We start from the raw sequence: 18,040 nt of genomic DNA on the forward strand, positions 1-18,040 counted from the left end.
CCATCAATTTATAAGATGGGAATACCCTAACATTTTAGCATTGAATGTTTAGTAAACGCTTTAACCCACCTCACTACAGACAGCAAGCTGGGTGCCTCAAGTTTAAGTGATTTTGAATAGCTAAGGATTAGATGATGCCTGAGATCTGCACCTCTTTAAGAGTCTCATAAAACTTAATGATCCAAAGGTTAAAAACAGCCTTGGTTTATCAAGTTTTTAGCCACACAAAATAGTAAACCAGAGGGGGGCTTTCATTTCAACTTAAAGGTCACATGCCATGAGCAATAATAAATATGTTCTGCAGCATCTAATGTGTACTTCAACCTTTTCATCCTGTCATTTAGACAGTAAAATACCTAACTCCTACACACAGCTGAGAAGGCCATTAAATGTGTGTGATAGAAGCAGATATTCATTCCAGTGGAGAAAATGAACTGGCTTGTCTTTTCTAGGATGAAATGTAAAGCATACACATTCAAAACAAGAAGCATTGCCTACTGTGTCAACTGATTCAATTCCATTCTAATAAAGTTAAATAGGAAGTAAATCATTGTAACTACCGTGTGTTAAATAGCTTTGTGCAGGTAAGGCTAACTGTAAAAAATAGCCTTCTCTCTTTACAAAGACATTAGTAAATTCTCTATAGGGTTTGTCTTGAATTAGAATAAAGGTGTCCGGTTTTTCAGAAAAAACACCATGCTTGCTAATTGGTTATGTTATGTCTGGTATTGTAGTTAAACATCTTTCATCCATTAAGGAGATGGATTGCCCAAAAGGCAGGATGAGAAGGAATCAGGAAATCTGTGTGGCCTACTCGTGCTGAGTAAGCACTTATCCCTTCCCTCTTCGCATTGACTATCTTCGGTACCCAATTCTGCTAGGCTACTGTCCATATGCTGTAGCCTGTATATAGATGTTCTATGTGTCACTATTGATTTTTTGTTTGCTGAAACCTGTGTCTTTTCATTGCACTATTAAAAGATTTCTCTAGGTCCATGGCCCACCGCTAAATTTCTACCAGATAATTTTCTTTTATTAGTAACTAGCTGAGTATCTGGCGTTGCCCAGTTTTTCCTTCCTAATCCTTGTTGGGGAGGAAAATCAACAAAGGAGAAAGCTTTTGACTTCATATCCCATCCTCATATATTGTTGTCATATCCCAACCCCATATACTGTCCCCATATCCCGTCCTCATATCTCAACCTCATATCCCCTCCTCATATCCTGACCTCATATCCCGTCCTCATATCCCGTCATCATATCTCGACCTCCTATCCTGACCTCCTATCCCATCCTCATGTCCCATCATCATATCTCGACCTCATATCCTGTCCTCATATCCCATCCTCCTATCTCGATCTTATATCCTGTTCACATATCCCAACCTCATACCCCATCGTTCCATCCCAACCTCCTATCCCGTCCTCCTATCTCAACCTCATATCCTGTTCTCATATCCCGACCTCCTATCCCGACCTCCTATTCCATCCTCCTATCTCGACCTCACATCCCGTCCTCATACCCCATCCTCATATCTCGACCTCCTATTCTGACCTCCTATCCCAACCTCCTATCTCTTCCTCCTATTCCATCCTCATATCTAGACCTCATATCCCATCCTCATATCCCATCCTCATATTCCGACCTCCTATCCTGTCATCCTATCTTGCTTTCATATCCCAACCTCATATCCCGTCCTCATAGCCCATCATCTTAGCCCAACCCCATATCCCGTCCTCATAGCCCGTCCTCATAGCCTGTCCCCATATCCCATCCCCATATCTCAACCTCATATCCCATCCTTATGTCCCATCCTTGTATCCTGTCCTCAGGTGGGACTGATTTGTGATGAAGATATTGTAAGCTAAAAATAGAAGGGGATGTGGCTTTGTGGGACTGGGCATGATTTGTAAGATGCACAAAAAGGGTAGATAATAAAAGGGGTGGGCTTAAACTTTGGGCATGTCTTTGTGAGATGGGGTGTGGCTTGCAAGCCGGACTGACACATTCACCAGGAGATGCAGAACGGAGCTTCTGGAATGAGGTACTTGAAGTCCCATATACTTGCGTGGGACTTGAAACAAAAACCCATCTTTTATATAAGGGTGTAGGTAAGGGTTAATTTAACTATTATATGTTTTTTATTTGACATGAAAATAATATCTGTACCAGGTATTATTGAAATATCTCCAACCGTATGGAAGTTATGTGGGAACATACATTTCCCATTGATTTGCATGGGACTTTAAACAAAAACCCTGGCCCTCACAAATGGGGGTAGTTAAGGGTTAAATTAACTATCCTATATTTGTGCTCAGGGCTTACATTCGTGCTAGTGGTTGCAACATTTGAATACAGATTATACATGACCCCACATTGACTGACCGAGCGGTTGAAGTTCTTTCGTACTTGAGACTGCGCCTTACATACAAACCTGTACATCTATAATAAATGAGAAAGACTAACCAAGCGGTTGAGTTGTGCCCAAAACCGCATATGAGGGCACGCCTATAGAGGGCATGCCCTATAGTGAATGATGAAAATAAGGGCGGGTTGGGAGGGTTCCGAAAATGACTCGTACACCCCGCCTGCATGGTGGAGGGGCGTTTTATAGTCGTGCCTCTGACATGGCTCCGCCTAGAGATGGGGGGGGCGTGGGAATTCACGCCCCTTCGGACAAATTCAGCCTTAAAGGCTTCCCACTTTAAGTGGACACATAAGTAACATGTGACCAAGTATTATCGAAATATCTCCAGCCATTTGGAAGTAATGCAGTAGCATATATTTCCCATAGACTTGTATGAGACTTTAAACAAAAACCCTGATCCTGGCAAATGGGGGTGGGTAAGGGTTAAATCACCTATCCTATGTTTGTTGTTGACATATAAGTAACATGTGTACTAAGTTTCATGTCAATATCTTTAGCCGTTTGGACGTGAGGCTGGAACATACACACACACACACATACACACACACATAAACACACACACACACATTAGCCCTCATTTACCAATGTAAACCCGACTTTTTTTGTCAGGTTGTGCGACCAAATATGTGTTGCACTGCCCATGCAACACAAATTTGGTCGCACAACTCGAAAAAATATATCATCACTCCGAGTGTTTTTTAAACTCGTCAAAATGGGCGTGGTTATCACAAAAAGGGGCGTGTTCCCGACAAAACAGAAAAAACACTCGGAGTATGATGAAAAACTCACAGGAAAACCTTTTTCTTCACTAAAACTCGACAGCTCTGAGCTTTCGGGAAATTACTGAAAACTGAGTGAATACTACCCCCATCATGGAACAGGGTCTGTTCCATGTTGGGAGTAGTAGTACAGGGGCTAAGGGGTTGATCGCATCGGGTCTCACTTCTGAGACCCGATCCGATCAAAAGTTATTAAGCAAATGAGCAGGCAGCATGGTCCGCTCCCCAGCGATGTGCAATGTATTTTACTTTAATTTTCAAATTCCCCGCCGGGATCCCTGAATAGCCCGTACTGAGGAGCCATTCAGGGATCCCTGTGAGCTGTGGTGGGGAAAAATATATAGAATCGCTGGGGGGAATGTATATGTCCCCACAGCTTCTATATATGTTTCCCCCTGCTTCGCATGTCTTGTCCCCCCGCCGCAGCGCATGTGTACATACATACATATATACCCCCCTGCACAGCGCTATTATATACCCCCCGCAGCGCATGTGTGTATATATATATATATATATATATATATATACCCCCCACAGAGCGCTATTATATACCCCCCGCAGCGCATGTGTACACACATATATCCCCCACGCATAGCGCTATTATATACCCCCCACAGCGCATGTAGATATATATTATATATGCCCCGCACAGCGCATCTATATACGTATGCCTCTGAAGTGCTATCAATGACTAATGCAGTGGTCTCCAACTTGCGGACCTCCAGATGTTGCAAAACTACAACTCCCAGCATGCACTGACAGCCGTTGGCTGTCCGGGCATTTTGGGAGTTGTATTTTTGCAACATCTGGAGGTCCGCAAGTTCGAGACCACTGTGCTTGTCAGTGATAGCGCTTCAGAGGCATACGTATATAGAAGCGAAATGGGTAGCAGACATATAGCGTTATCTGGTCCCCACTTCGCTTCTATACACAATCCTCAGCAAACATCACAGCTGCCCCATCGCCTCCCCCATCCCCGGTGTTATAATTACCGGTTCCCGGCCCAGGTCTGCGATCATTCTGGCTTCTGTTGCTGTGCGCTGCCACTGTGCGCACTGACGAGTGACGTCCCCAACGCATGTCGTGACGTCACCGTCAGTGCGCACAGTGACAGCGCACAGCGACAGCGCCGAAGCCAGAATGATCGCCAACCTGTGCCGGGAACAGGTAATTATAACACCGGGGATGGGGGAGGCGATGGGGCAGTTGTGATGTTTGCTGAGGATTGTGTATAGAAGCGAAGTGGGGACCAGATAACGCTATATGTCTGCTCCCCACTTCACTTCTATATACGTATGCCTCTAAAGCGCTATCACTGACAAGCATTAGTCATTGATAGCACTTCAGAGGCATACATATATAGATGCGCTGTGTGGGGCATATATAATATATATCTACATGCACTGCGGGGGGTATATAATAGCGCTATGCGGGGGGATATATATATATGTGTACACATGCGCTGCGGGGGTATATAATAGCGCTATGCGGGGGGTATATATATATATACAAACATGCACTGCAGGGGGTATATGTGCAGGGGACATATATAACATGCGCTGTGTGGGGGACATATATAACATGCGCTGTGCTGGGGACATATATATATATATATATAAACATATATATATATATATATATATATATATATATATATATATAGATATAATTTCCCACCTTCTGCTTTCATTGAGGTCCTACACTACGCCTGCTCTTACTTCCTGCGGAGCGAGACATTCTTGATTGATAATTCAGACCAGCCGAACTCTGGTGAGATCACTGCCACTGGTCTGAATGTGCACGCAGTTATAAAAAGCTACTCTATATTTTAGAACTGGATACAATTTTCTAAGTTAGTATACCTTTTATGATAAAAAAGCTACTCTAGAAGCTTAGGGACCTACGGGCGCCAGATGTTTCAATTCAGGATACTACTGCAGTACTATAGAACCCTACCGTTGTCCCAGCAGTAGGGATTATTTCTGACTGTTACTTACTGCCCCTTAAACTGGTGAAAGGGCACCAGTCCAACCACTACTTTTACAGTGAAGTGATGGCTGGTAATCTAAGCAACAAGCTGTAAAGAGGGGAAGAAAGGAGCAGGAATATCAGGAGAAGGAGGGATAGTTAATAAAATAAGATGTTTTTCCTTTCATATTTAGGTTCTGTAGTTCATGTAGTAGTTGAACACTTGTTCATGGTAAATGACAGATCTGCATTCTATGCATGGAACCCACAAATCATGGAAACGTGACTGAAAGAGATTGCAGCAGAGCTATCGGGAGAAAGATACCGGAGGCTTTGGGGGAAAATGTGAGAGGTAAGTCTAGTTTTTAGTTTTAATGTTGCCATTTTGGGTGCCATTTTTTTTTTTATAAACACCGCATTACCCCTTTAAGTGGATTCAATCTGTGCAAGGTGAGATATAATAATCATTAAAACTATGGTAAGAATTTAAACCACACATTTTAATTTCATTACCATATAGGATTTATATTAAAGAGTTGCTTTTGTAGGTCAAGGTCTTTTTAGAACAAAATGCATTTAGATTCCTTACCTTTACTATGTGAAAAAACTTTTGACGGTCCTCACTGCTGACAAGTCTGTCACAGAAGACTCTGTAGACCTCATGAATCCAAAGTCTCATTAATTTCTGTGCTCCTTCGGCACACTGTTGTACTTGACTGGGTTTTAAAAGTAGGATTCCCTAAGTAGAAAAAAGACATTAAGTGATTTTACTTAATTAACAAATAATTGAGATAATTCAGGTGTACTGCATTTATAATATAACATAACAATCCTTTTCAAATCTTTTTACTTAAACAGGAACCTTTTGACAAAAGATTGCATTATATATTAGGTATGGCAGCTATAAATTATTTGCAATACTATCATTGCCAGGAGGAGGTTTACAATTGAAAGATGCTGAATACTAAAGTATAATGTTAATTTGGTGATGTTAAGAAGAGATGAGCGAATTTTTTAAAAATTCGATTCGGCCGATTCACCAAATAAAAAAAATAAAAAAATAAAAATCGATTTGATCAGAAGAAATTATCGCCAAATTTGTATTAGTAAAAATAATGTGTTCAATAAAGTCTGTGTGTGTGTTTCACTTTTTTCTCTCTATTTTTAAAATTTTTTTTTTAGATATTTCTACTACTCCCATCATGGAACAGACTGTTCCATGATGGGGGTAGTAGTACCTGTGCTAAAAGACAGATCACCCTGGGTATCACTCCTGCCATCCGCAGCAATCGTTCTGTATAATTTATAGATGCGGGCAGCTTTCTGGCATCTAGATAGGACAATCGCATTGGGCGTCAAGAGTGACATCTGCTGTGATCTGTCCTCAACTGCAGGTACTACTACTCCCAACATGGAGAACACTCAGCTTTATGCTGGGAGCTGTAGTACCTGCATTAATAGACAGATCGCAGCGGGTGTCACTTCTGAAACTCGATGCGATTGTCCTGTATAATGTATAGATGCGGGCAGCTATTATTCATATTTCCCGTGGAGAGCTGTGATTGGCTGGACCCATCTGGCCAATCACAGCTCTCTGCGGGAAATATGAATAAGTGATGTGAATTCTATTCACATCACTGGATGGCCAGAGTATAGTGTAGAGATGCGAGCGCAGGAGAAAGCAGCTCCATCTCTGCAATAGAAAGGACAATCGCATTGGGTGTCAGGGGCGATCGGTCTATTAGTACAGGTACTACATCTACCATCATGGGACAGTCTGTTCCATGCTGGGAGTAGTAGTACTACCTAAAAAATTTAAAAAAATAGAGAAAAAAGTGAAGCACACATACACACACTTTATTGATACAATATTAAAATACATTACTAATTAAAAAAGTTAAATTAATTATAAAAAATTATTATTATTTTTACATTTAAATGGCCCCTTTCTACATTTTAATTATTGTCGGCTACATTTTTAGGTCCCTGCCCGCCCACATAAATTGATCCCTGTTTAAAAATTAAAGGGGTACTCCGGTGGAAAAATTTTTTTTTTTAAATCAACTGGTGCCAGAAAGTTAAACCGATTTGTAAATTACTTCTATTAAAAAATCTTAAAACCTTCTAGTACTTATTAGCTGCTAAATACTACAGAGGAAATTCTTTTCTTTTTGTAACACAGAGCTCTATGCTGAATCACGAGCACATTGCTCTCTGCTGACATCTCTGTTGTCACGATGCCGGCTGGCAGGAGGTGGATCCTCTGTGCCAGAGAGGGATTGGCGTGGACCGTGCTAGTGGACCGGTTCTAAGTCACTACTGGTATTCACCAGAGCCCGCCGCAAAGCGGGATGGTCTTGCTGCGGCGGTAGTGACCAGGTCGTATCCACTAGCAACGGCTCAACCTCTCTGACTGCTGAAGATAGGCGCGGTACAAGGGAGTAGACAGAAGCAAGGTCGGACGTAGCAGAAGGTCGGGGCAGGCAGCAAGGATCGTAGTCAGGGGCAACGGCAGGAGGTCTGGAACACAGGCTAGGAACAAACAAGGGAACGCTTTCACTGGCACAATGGCAACAAGATCCGGCGAGGGAGTGCAGGGGAAGTGAGGTATACATAGGGAGTGCACAGGTGAACACACTGATTAGAACCACTGCGCCAATCAGCGGCGCAGTGGCCCTTTAAATCGCAGAGACCCGGCGCGCGCGCGCCCTAGGGAGCGGGGCCGCGCGCGCCGGGACAGGACCGACGGAGAGCGAGTCAGGTACGGGAGCCGGGGTGCGCATCGCGAGCGGGCGCCACCCGCATCGCGAATCGCATCCCGGCTGGAGGCGGTATCGCAGCGCACCCGGTCAGTGGATCTGACCGGGGCGCTGCGGGAGCGAGAGTGTAGCGAGCGCTCCGGGGAGGAGCGGGAACCCGGAGCGCTCGGCGTAACAGTACCCCCCCCCCCTTGGGTCTCCCCCTCTTCTTGGAGCCTGAGAACCTGAGGACCAGATTTTTATCTAGGATATTGTCCTCAGGTTCCCAGGATCTCTCTTCAGGACCACAGCCCTCCCAGTCAACCAAAAAGAAGGTTTTTCCTCTGACCTTTTTGGAGGCCAGTATCTCCTTTACAGGAAAGATGTCTGAAGAACCGGAGACAGGAGTGGGAGAGATAAGTTTAGGAGAGAAACGGTTGATGATGAGTGGTTTAAGAAGAGAAACGTGAAAGGCATTAGGAATACGAAGAGAAGGAGGGAGAAGAAGTTTATAAGAGACAGGATTAATCTGGCACAAAATTTTGAAAGGACCAAGATAGCGTGGTCCCAATTTGTAGCTGGGAACACGGAAGCGGACATATTTAGCGGAGAGCCATACCTTGTCTCCGGGAGAAAAAATGGGGGGAGCTCTTCTTTTCTTATCAGCAAACTTCTTCATGCGTGATGAAGCCTGTAAGAGAGAATTTTGGGTCTCTTTCCATATGGTGGAAAGATCACGAGATATTTCATCCACAGCGGGTACACCAGAGGGCAAGGGAGTAGGGAGGGGGGGAAGAGGGTGACGGCCGTACACCACGAAAAATGGGGATTTGGAAGAAGATTCAGAGACTCTGAAGTTATACGAGAATTCGGCCCATGGTAGAAGATCTGCCCAGTCATCCTGGCGGGAGGAAACAAAATGCCGTAAATAATCATCCAGGACCTGGTTAATTCTTTCTACTTGCCCATTGGATTGAGGATGATAAGCAGAAGAAAAGTTTAATTTAATCTTGAGTTGTTTACAGAGAGCCCTCCAGAATTTAGACACGAATTGGACGCCTCTATCCGAGACGATCTGCGTGGGCAACCCGTGAAGACGAAAAATGTGTACAAAAAATTGTTTTGCCAACTGAGGCGCAGAAGGAAGACCAGGAAGAGGGATGAAATGTGCCATCTTGGAGAATCGATCAACGACCACCCAAACAACAGTGTTGCCACGGGATGAGGGTAAGTCTGTAATAAAGTCCATACCAATCAGAGACCAAGGCTGTTCGGGAACAGGCAGAGGATGAAGAAGACCAGCGGGCTTCTGGCGAGGAGTCTTATCCCGGGCACAGACAGTGCAGGCTCGCACAAAATCCACAACATCCGTCTCCAGAGTCGGCCACCAATAGAAACGAGAGATGAGTTGCACGGATTTCTTGATGCCCCCATGACCTGCGAGATGGGAGGAGTGACCCCATTTGAGGATTCCGAGGCGTTGGCGTGGGGAGATGAAGGTCTTCCCTGGAGGAGTTTGCCTGATGGAGGCTGGAGAAGTGGAGATCAGGCAGTCAGGAGGAATGATGTGTTGCGGAGAGAGCTCTACTTCCGAGGCATCCGAGGAACGAGAGAGAGCATCGGCCCTAATGTTCTTATCGGCAGGCCGAAAGTGAATTTCAAAATTAAATCGGGCAAAGAACAGAGACCACCTGGCCTGGCGAGGATTCAGCCGTTGGGCAGACTGGAGATAGGAGAGGTTCTTGTGATCGGTGTAAATAATAACTGGAAATCTTGATCCCTCCAGCAGATGCCTCCATTCCTCAAGTGCTAATTTAATGGCTAGTAGCTCTCGATCCCCGATGGAGTAGTTCCTCTCCGCCGGAGAGAAGGTCTTAGAAAAAAAAACACAAGTAACAGCATGCCCGTAAGAATTTTTTTGTAGAAGGACCGCTCCAGCTCCTACTGAGGAGGCATCAACCTCCAATAGGAAGGGTTTAGATGGGTCAGGTCTGGAGAGCACAGGAGCTGAAGAAAAGGCAGACTTGAGCTGTTTAAAGGCGTCCTCCGCTTGAGGAGGCCATGACTTAGGATTGGCATTCTTTTTGGTTAAAGCCACGATAGGAGCCACAATGGTGGAAAAATGTGGAATAAATTGTCTGTAATAATTGGCGAACCCCAAAAAACGTTGGATAGCACGGAGTCCGGAGGGGCGTGGCCAATCTAAGACGGCAGAGAGTTTGTCTGGATCCATTTGTAGTCCCTGGCCAGAGACCAAGTATCCTAGGAAAGGAAGAGATTGACATTCAAACAGACATTTCTCCATTTTGGCATAAAGTTGATTGTCACGAAGTCTCTGAAGAACCATGCGGACATGCTGGCGGTGTTCTTCTAGGTTGGCAGAAAAAATCAGGATATCGTCCAGATACACAACAACACAGGAATATAAGAGATCACGAAAAATTTCATTAACAAAGTCTTGGAAGACGGCAGGGGCGTTGCACAGGCCAAAGGGCATGACCAGATACTCAAAGTGTCCATCTCTAGTGTTAAATGCCGTTTTCCATTCATCCCCCTCTCTGATGCGGATGAGATTATAAGCACCTCTTAAGTCCAGTTTGGTAAAGATGTGGGCACCTTGGAGGCGATCAAAGAGTTCAGAGATGAGAGGTAGAGGGTAGCGGTTCTTTTACCGTGATTTTATTAAGACCGCGGTAGTCAATGCAAGGACGTAGGGAGCCATCTTTTTTGGACACAAAGAAAAATCCGGCTCCGGCAGGAGAGGAGGATTTGCGGATAAAGCCCTTTTTTAAATTTTCCTGGATGTACTCAGACATAGCAAGAGTCTCTGGGGCAGAGAGAGGATAAATTCTGCCCCGGGGTGGAGTAGTGCCCGGGAGGAGGTCAATAGGACAGTCATAAGGCCTGTGAGGAGGTAGAGTCTCAGCTTGTTTTTTGCAAAAAACATCCGCAAAGTCCATATAGGCCTTAGGGAGACCGGTTACAGGGGGAACCACAGGGTCACGGCAAGGAGTACTGGTAACCGGTTTAAGGCAGTCCTTGAAACAAGAGGGACCCCAACTCTTGATCTCCCCTGTGGACCAATCCAGGGTTGGGGAATGGTGTTGAAGCCAGGGTAGTCCAAGGAGAATTTCGGAAGTGCAATTGGAGAGGACCAAAAACTCAATTTTTTCGTGGTGAGGTCCGATGCACATTAGGAGGGGTTCCGTGCGGTAACGCACGGCACAGTCCAATCTTTCATTGTTAACGCAATTGATGTAGAGAGGTCTGGCGAGACTGGTCACTGGGATGTTGAACCTGTTGATGAGAGAGGCCAAAATAAAGTTTCCTGCAGATCCGGAGTCCAAGAAGGCCTTAGTGGAGAAGGAGAAGGTAGAGGCAGATATCCGCACAGGCACAGTAAGACGTGGAGAAGCAGAGTTGACATCAAGGACTGTTTCACCTTTGTGCGGAGTCAGCGTACGTCTTTCCAGGCGGGGAGGACGGATAGGACAATCCTTCAGGAAGTGTTCGGTACCGGCACAGTACAGGCAGAGATTCTCCATGCGGCGTCATGTCCTCTCTTGAGGTGTCAGGCGAGACCGGTCAACTTGCATAGCCTCCACGGCGGAAGGCACAGGAACGGATTGCAGAGGACCAGAGGAGAGAGGAGCCGGGGAGAAAAAACGCCTCGTGCGAACAAAGTCCATATCCTGGCGGAGCTCCTGACGCCTTTCGGAAAAACGCATGTCAATGCGAGTGGCTAGATGAATGAGTTCATGTAGGTTAGCAGGAATTTCTCGTGCGGCCAGAACATCTTTAATGTTGCTGGATAGGCCTTTTTTAAAGGTCGCGCAGAGGGCCTCATTATTCCAGGAAAGTTCTGAAGCAAGAGTACGGAATTGCACGGCGTACTCGCCAACGGAAGAATTACCCTGGACCAGGTTCAGCAGGGCAGTCTCAGCAGAAGAGGCTCGGGCAGGTTCCTCAAAGACACTTCGAATTTCCGAGAAGAAGGAGTGTACAGAGGCAGTGACGGGTCCCAGAGCGGTGTGGCCCATGACAGAGCTTTTCCAGACAGAAGGCTGACTACGAAAGCCACCTTAGACCTTTCAGTAGGAAACTGGTCCGACATCATCTCCAAGTGCAGGGAACATTGTGAAAGAAAGCCACGGCAAAACTTAGAGTCCCCATCAAATTAATCCGGCAAGGATAGTCGTAGGCCTGAGGCGGCCACTCGCTGCGGAGGAGGTGCAGGAGCTGGCGGAGGAGATGATTGCTGAAGCTGTGGTAGTAGCTGCTGTAGCATCACGGTCAGTTGAGACAGCTGGTGGCCTTGTTGCGCTATCTGTTGTGACTGCTGGGCGATCACCGTGGTGAGGTCGGCGACAACTGGCAGAGGAACTTCAGCGGGATCCATGGCCGGATCTACTGTCACGATGCCGGCTGGCAGGAGGTGGATCCTCTGTGCCAGAGAGGGATTGGCGTGGACCGTGCTAGTGGACCGGTTCTAAGTCACTACTGGTATTCACCAGAGCCCGCCGCAAAGCGGGATGGTCTTGCTGCGGCGGTAGTGACCAGGTCGTATCCACTAGCAACGGCTCAACCTCTCTGACTGCTGAAGATAGGCGCGGTACAAGGGAGTAGACAGAAGCAAGGTCGGACGTAGCAGAAGGTCGGGGCAGGCAGCAAGGATCGTAGTCAGGGGCAACGGCAGGAGGTCTGGAACACAGGCTAGGAACAAACAAGGGAACGCTTTCACTGGCACAATGGCAACAAGATCCGGCGAGGGAGTGCAGGGGAAGTGAGGTATACATAGGGAGTGCACAGGTGAACACACTGATTAGAACCACTGCGCCAATCAGCGGCGCAGTGGCCCTTTAAATCGCAGAGACCCGGCGCGCGCGCGCCGGGACAGGACCGACGGAGAGCGAGTCAGGTACGGGAGCCGGGGTGCGCATCGCGAGCGGGCGCCACCCGCATCGCGAATCGCATCCCGGCTGGAGGCGGTATCGCAGCGCACCCGGTCAGTGGATCTGACCGGGGCGCTGCGGGAGCGAGAGTGTAGCGAGCGCTCCGGGGAGGAGCGGGAACCCGGAGCGCTCGGCGTAACATCTGTCCATTTTATGAACTGTCCAGAGTAGGAGAAAATCCCCATAGCAAACATATGCTGCTCTGGACAATTCCTAAAATGGACAGTCAGCAGAGAGTACTGTGCTCGTGATGTCAGCAGAGAGTGCTGTGTTCCAAAAAGAAAATAATATCCTCTGTAGTATTCACAGCTAATACGTACTGGAAGGATTAAGATTTTTTAATAGAAGTAATTTACAAATCTGTTCAACTTTCTGGCACCAGTTGATTTTAAAAAAAAGTTTTCCACTGGAGTACCCCTGTAACACAAACATTTTTTTTTTTGTCTTTCAATATTCGGGAGCGGGCAGGGACCAGAAAATTAAGTGATCAATATTAAAAATTAGTGTATTTCATAATTTTTTTTCTAGTTTTCGTTCTAAATTATAATTTTTTATATTTTCACTTTACAGTGAATAGAATTCACATCACTTGTTCATATTTCCCGCAGAGAGCTGTGAATGGCCAGATGGTTCCAGCCAATCACAGCTCTCTGCGGGAAATATGAATAATAGGTATATATACGGCAAATACTCATACTAAAGTGGGACCAGAGAAGAGCGGCCAGCCGCCTGCATCTATTCATTATACAGGACGCTGCAATCTGTATATTAATGCAGGTACTACAGCTCCCAGCATGGAGCAGAGTGTTCTCCATGTTGGGAGCAGTAGTACCTGCAGTTAAGGACAGATCACAGCAGATGTCACTCCTGACACCCGCTGCGATCGTCCTATCTATTGCAGAGATGCGAGCGCAGGAGAAAGCTGCTTGCATCTATACATTATACAGGACAATCGCAGGGGTGTCGCTAATGAAGAAATTCGTAATTTTGAATCAAGTTGAAGTTCAGATTTGGTCCAAATAAAAATTTTCGTGAAATTAGGAACTAATTCGACTTCCTCCGATTCATTTCGCTCATCTCTAGTGTAAAGGTCTGAAAAATATTTTCAGATTTTCTATGTCTTTGAACTTGAGGCACATTTAGGTTTACTCTGCTGTTACCTCTTTTGTGTTATGTACAGTATATTTTTTGGCATTTTTTGAGTATTAACCTGTTTTGCTTTAACTCTTCCTAGACCCATGTGCTGCCTTTTCACTGCCACAGAACTCTTACATCTTTTCATTTTCGTTGATACAAAATAAGCATCTAAGTGGAAAGCACATTGACAAAAAGTCATATTTTTCTGCAAAAATTTGCCTACCCCCTCCCCTTCACCTCTCTTATATGAAACTATGGTCTTAGTAAATTCCCTCCTAAGCCTTTTTCCTAAATAGGCTAAAATGTATGTGTTGTGTAAAGATTTTTGGTCACTTTTACTGTGCAAGTCTTACCAGTAAATCCATAGAAAAACCTTTGCACGTCATATTTTTCTTATTAAAGGCTATGTAGTGGGCCCACTGATGTGCACTGAGGTAACTAGGTCCAGGTGACCATGCTCGGTTACATGCCCAATAATTACCATAAGAAACAGGGTCTAGCAATAAACAATATAGTAACAATATAAAAAAAGATAGTAATGGAAGCCTTATGCACATCAGTGTTTTCTATTCCTCTTACAGCTTTATACAGTGAATTTCTAAAGTTTGCAAACCCTTTCACTTTCTTAATATTTTGTTATTTTGCAAACTTGTGCTAAAATTAAAAAAAATATTATTTTAAAAATGTTTATTTCCCCCCATTACTTTGCACAAAATATTTAAAGGGGTAATTCGCTGTTCAGCCGCACCAGAAGCTCATGACATCACACCCCCTCCCATAGACTTGCATTGAAGGGGTGGGGCATGGCATCATGAGGGGGCAGGGCTATGACATCCCAAGCTCCCGCCGTCAGCTCCCTTTCATGACAAAGTGAAAACAAAGTGTTTTTGGAATCTTTGCTAATTTAAAAGGAAAGGAAAAACTAAAATATTACATTGACATAAGTATTCAGACCCTTTACCCAGTACTTAGTTGAAGAACCTCTGGCAGCGATTACACCCTCCATTCTTCTTAGCAATGATGTCACAAGGTTTGCACACCTGGTATTTTCTGCCATTCTTCTCTGCAGATCCTCTGCAAGTCCTGCCAGGTTGGAGACTGCTAGGGGATAGCCATTTTTTACATTCACAGAGTTGACCCTAAGTCACTCCTGTGTTGTCTTGGCTGCATGCTTAGGGTCATTGTCTTGTTGGAAGGGGGCCTTTCGTAAAAGTCTGAGGTGCCTGTACCCTTTACCAAACTCTGAAAGTCATCCCCATAGCATGATACCACCACCATGCTTCACTGAAGTGATGTATTGGGCAGATCATGAGCAGTGACTAGTTCCTCCAGACATGATGCTTAGAATTGAAGAAATAAACTTTATTTTTGGTTTCATCAAACCGAAGAATTTTGTTTTCCACATTATGAGGGTCCATTAGGAGCTTTCATGTATCCTTAACTTAAAAGATACTTTTTTTTCTGGCCATTATTCTGCCATAAAGCCCAGATTGGTGAAGTGTTTTCATGACGATTGACCTTCTGGAAGTTTCTCCCATCTGTATACAGGATCTTTAGCCTAACCTCTATGCCTCCCACACACTGCACACACTTAAAGGAGGAGATCTATGTCTTTATTCATTCCTAAGAACTTAAAGCATGAAAGACATTATAGAGCAGTACTAAGCAATTAAGTGTTGGGTAACATCGAATACAGTAAATGTGTGTAGTCACTTTGCAGTCTCTGTTTACTTCTGGCTTTCCCAAATCATTTACCTTTCCATCTCCCCCTTCCTCTCCCCTCTCCATAGACTTACATTGACAGAATACAACCTGATCCCTGTGTGAGCTGCTAGTTCATCTTGTTAGTACAAGTCAAGAGTGAGCTGTTTTTAGGGTAAGTAAAAGTTTAGTAGGGGAGGGAGCAGGAAAAGGAGGCTGATTAGAGAAAAGAAGCATTTTTCTCTGATTAGATATATAGCAAAGTTTCTTACATTCACTTGTTCAATTTGTTTGAAGGGTGTTGAAATGAAACATGCTGGTAGCATGTTTGAGGGTATTGTTTATTGGGAAGACCCATTTACTTCTAAGCTTTGGCTGAATTTCTCATAATTTGTTAAATCCCTGCTAAACCAAAGAACCCCTACAACATGATTCTACCACCAGCATGCCTCATGGTTGGGATTTGATCCCATGCATTACCATGGTCTTTATGGCTGAACATTCCCATTTTTTTTTCCAAATCAGAAGACATTTCTCCAAAAAGTGAGATTGTGTGCAGTTGCAGACTGTAACCTGATTTGTGCAGAGGCTTCTTCCTTGCTAAGTGGCCTTTAAAGTAATGTCAATTTTTTTACTGTCAATATTGATACTTAATACTTTTGCACCAGATTCCTCCAACAACTTAACAACATTATTGGCTATTCTCCTTGGACTGATTTCTATTTTTCACACTAACATGCATTGTTATCTTGTAGTCAATACATGTTGTCTTCCTGAACAGTATGATTGCTGTATGTTCCAGTAATATTTAAACTTGCATTAATTCTTTGAACAAATAAACATGACACCTTCAGATGTATAGAAATAATTTTCTTCTGTCTTGGCAGGGAAAGATGGCCTCAAGCAAAGAGGCATGTGAGCCATGAAAGTAGGCCATAAAATACTTTTTCAGGTACACCTCCAATTACCTTACATGATGTCAGGAGCCTATCTGGATTTTTTTCAATATTTTTCAGGCTATTTGATGGCACATTAATTTTTTCAATTATAAATGAAATGATTGGGTGTAAATATGTGTTCGTATCATGTACAACGTAGATCTCCAAAACAGATCTACAGTTTGTTGACATGGAATCTATAGAGGGAATATATATGCATTAAAAGGACTTCACCCTTAGAATACATAAATCAAATAAGGACTGTTAGTAATATGAAGGGATAAATATAGTATGTTTATATAAAGTTTTTAAAATGCATATTACCTGTATGACGCGTGAGAAGTCTCTTAAACTGAATACATAGTGAGATTTTGAAGGCATGGGAAGAAATGTCAATGTCACTTGTCTGTACAGATCCATTGTGGCCCACACAAGAATCTGCAGAATAAATATTAAAAAAGCAATTACTAGCTTTGTCTTTGAAGAAGATTGTGCATCTGTCAACATAAAAACAATTTAAGATGTATTATTTCACAGATGGGTGATGTACAAATGCAGAGGAGCACAGTCAGTTAAACAAAATGTAACAACGGGGACAATGTCATGGAATCAAACAGCATTTGAGCTTTAACAAAAATCTATTTTTCATTTAGGAGGTTAAGTGCACCTTTGTATGTTTCTAAAAACCCATCTTTCTCTAAAAATACTATTTCTATAGGCTAAATATGAACATGCTGTCTTAATGTGTGGTGTCCTCGGTTTGGCAAGGAGAGCGAGGAAAATTTCAAAAGGAAATCTCCAGCAGCTTTTAACGCTTGCCCTTTGATCATGGGCCTTTTACAGTCCCGGCAAAGTACTAATTTGACTAGCTCTCTCTGTTGATATTCATGACCTGGATGTAGAAAGCATAATATGAAGTAAATGAAAAACGGAACAACAATCTCCCTACATAGTGATTTTCTTTAAGAAGCAGGTTTGGATGAGCCCTTTGGACACATTCATTTTATTTTCATGCTGCTGGATAACCTTAAGGTAATCATATCCTCCTTGCTTATAATAAATACATGGTGGAATTTCATGGTTCCTTTGTTACATTGGTATGTAGAATATAAACCAGTATTTTTTATTATTTTCTTCAAGTACTGCACATGTACAGTGTATATCTATCTACCTATCTATATTTTTTTTAGATTGTACATATACAAGAAAGTAAATTACTAAATATGTTAAGCTTAGATAATATAGTGATATGATTCAAAATTTAAGGTCATATGTTCTTTTTCTGATGGACTGTTAAAAGCTTATGCCGCATGTCCCTACTATACATAAATGTCAAGTGACAGTCTTGCGATCCAGAATTCTTCATCTTTGCACATACAGTGTTTTGTGTCATTTAGAA

General features: G+C 43.8%; 1 protein-coding gene across 1 annotated transcript in view; it reads right to left on the bottom strand.

The window, feature by feature from the left end:
* Positions 1–18,040, bottom strand: part of LOC130369339 (dynein axonemal heavy chain 3-like) — a 919,716-nt gene that overhangs the window by 475,864 nt on the left and 425,812 nt on the right. Inside the window, exons 22-23 of the mRNA XM_056574479.1 lie at positions 16,966–17,079; positions 5,765–5,914 (exon numbers count right to left, since the gene is read on the bottom strand). Of these exons, the coding sequence (XP_056430454.1) occupies positions 5,765–5,914; positions 16,966–17,079 (264 nt within the window). The remainder of the gene's footprint in view (positions 1–5,764; positions 5,915–16,965; positions 17,080–18,040) is intronic.

This window comes from Hyla sarda, chromosome 4 (genome assembly GCF_029499605.1).
Source record: "Hyla sarda isolate aHylSar1 chromosome 4, aHylSar1.hap1, whole genome shotgun sequence".
Classification (NCBI taxonomy): domain Eukaryota; kingdom Metazoa; phylum Chordata; class Amphibia; order Anura; family Hylidae; genus Hyla; species Hyla sarda.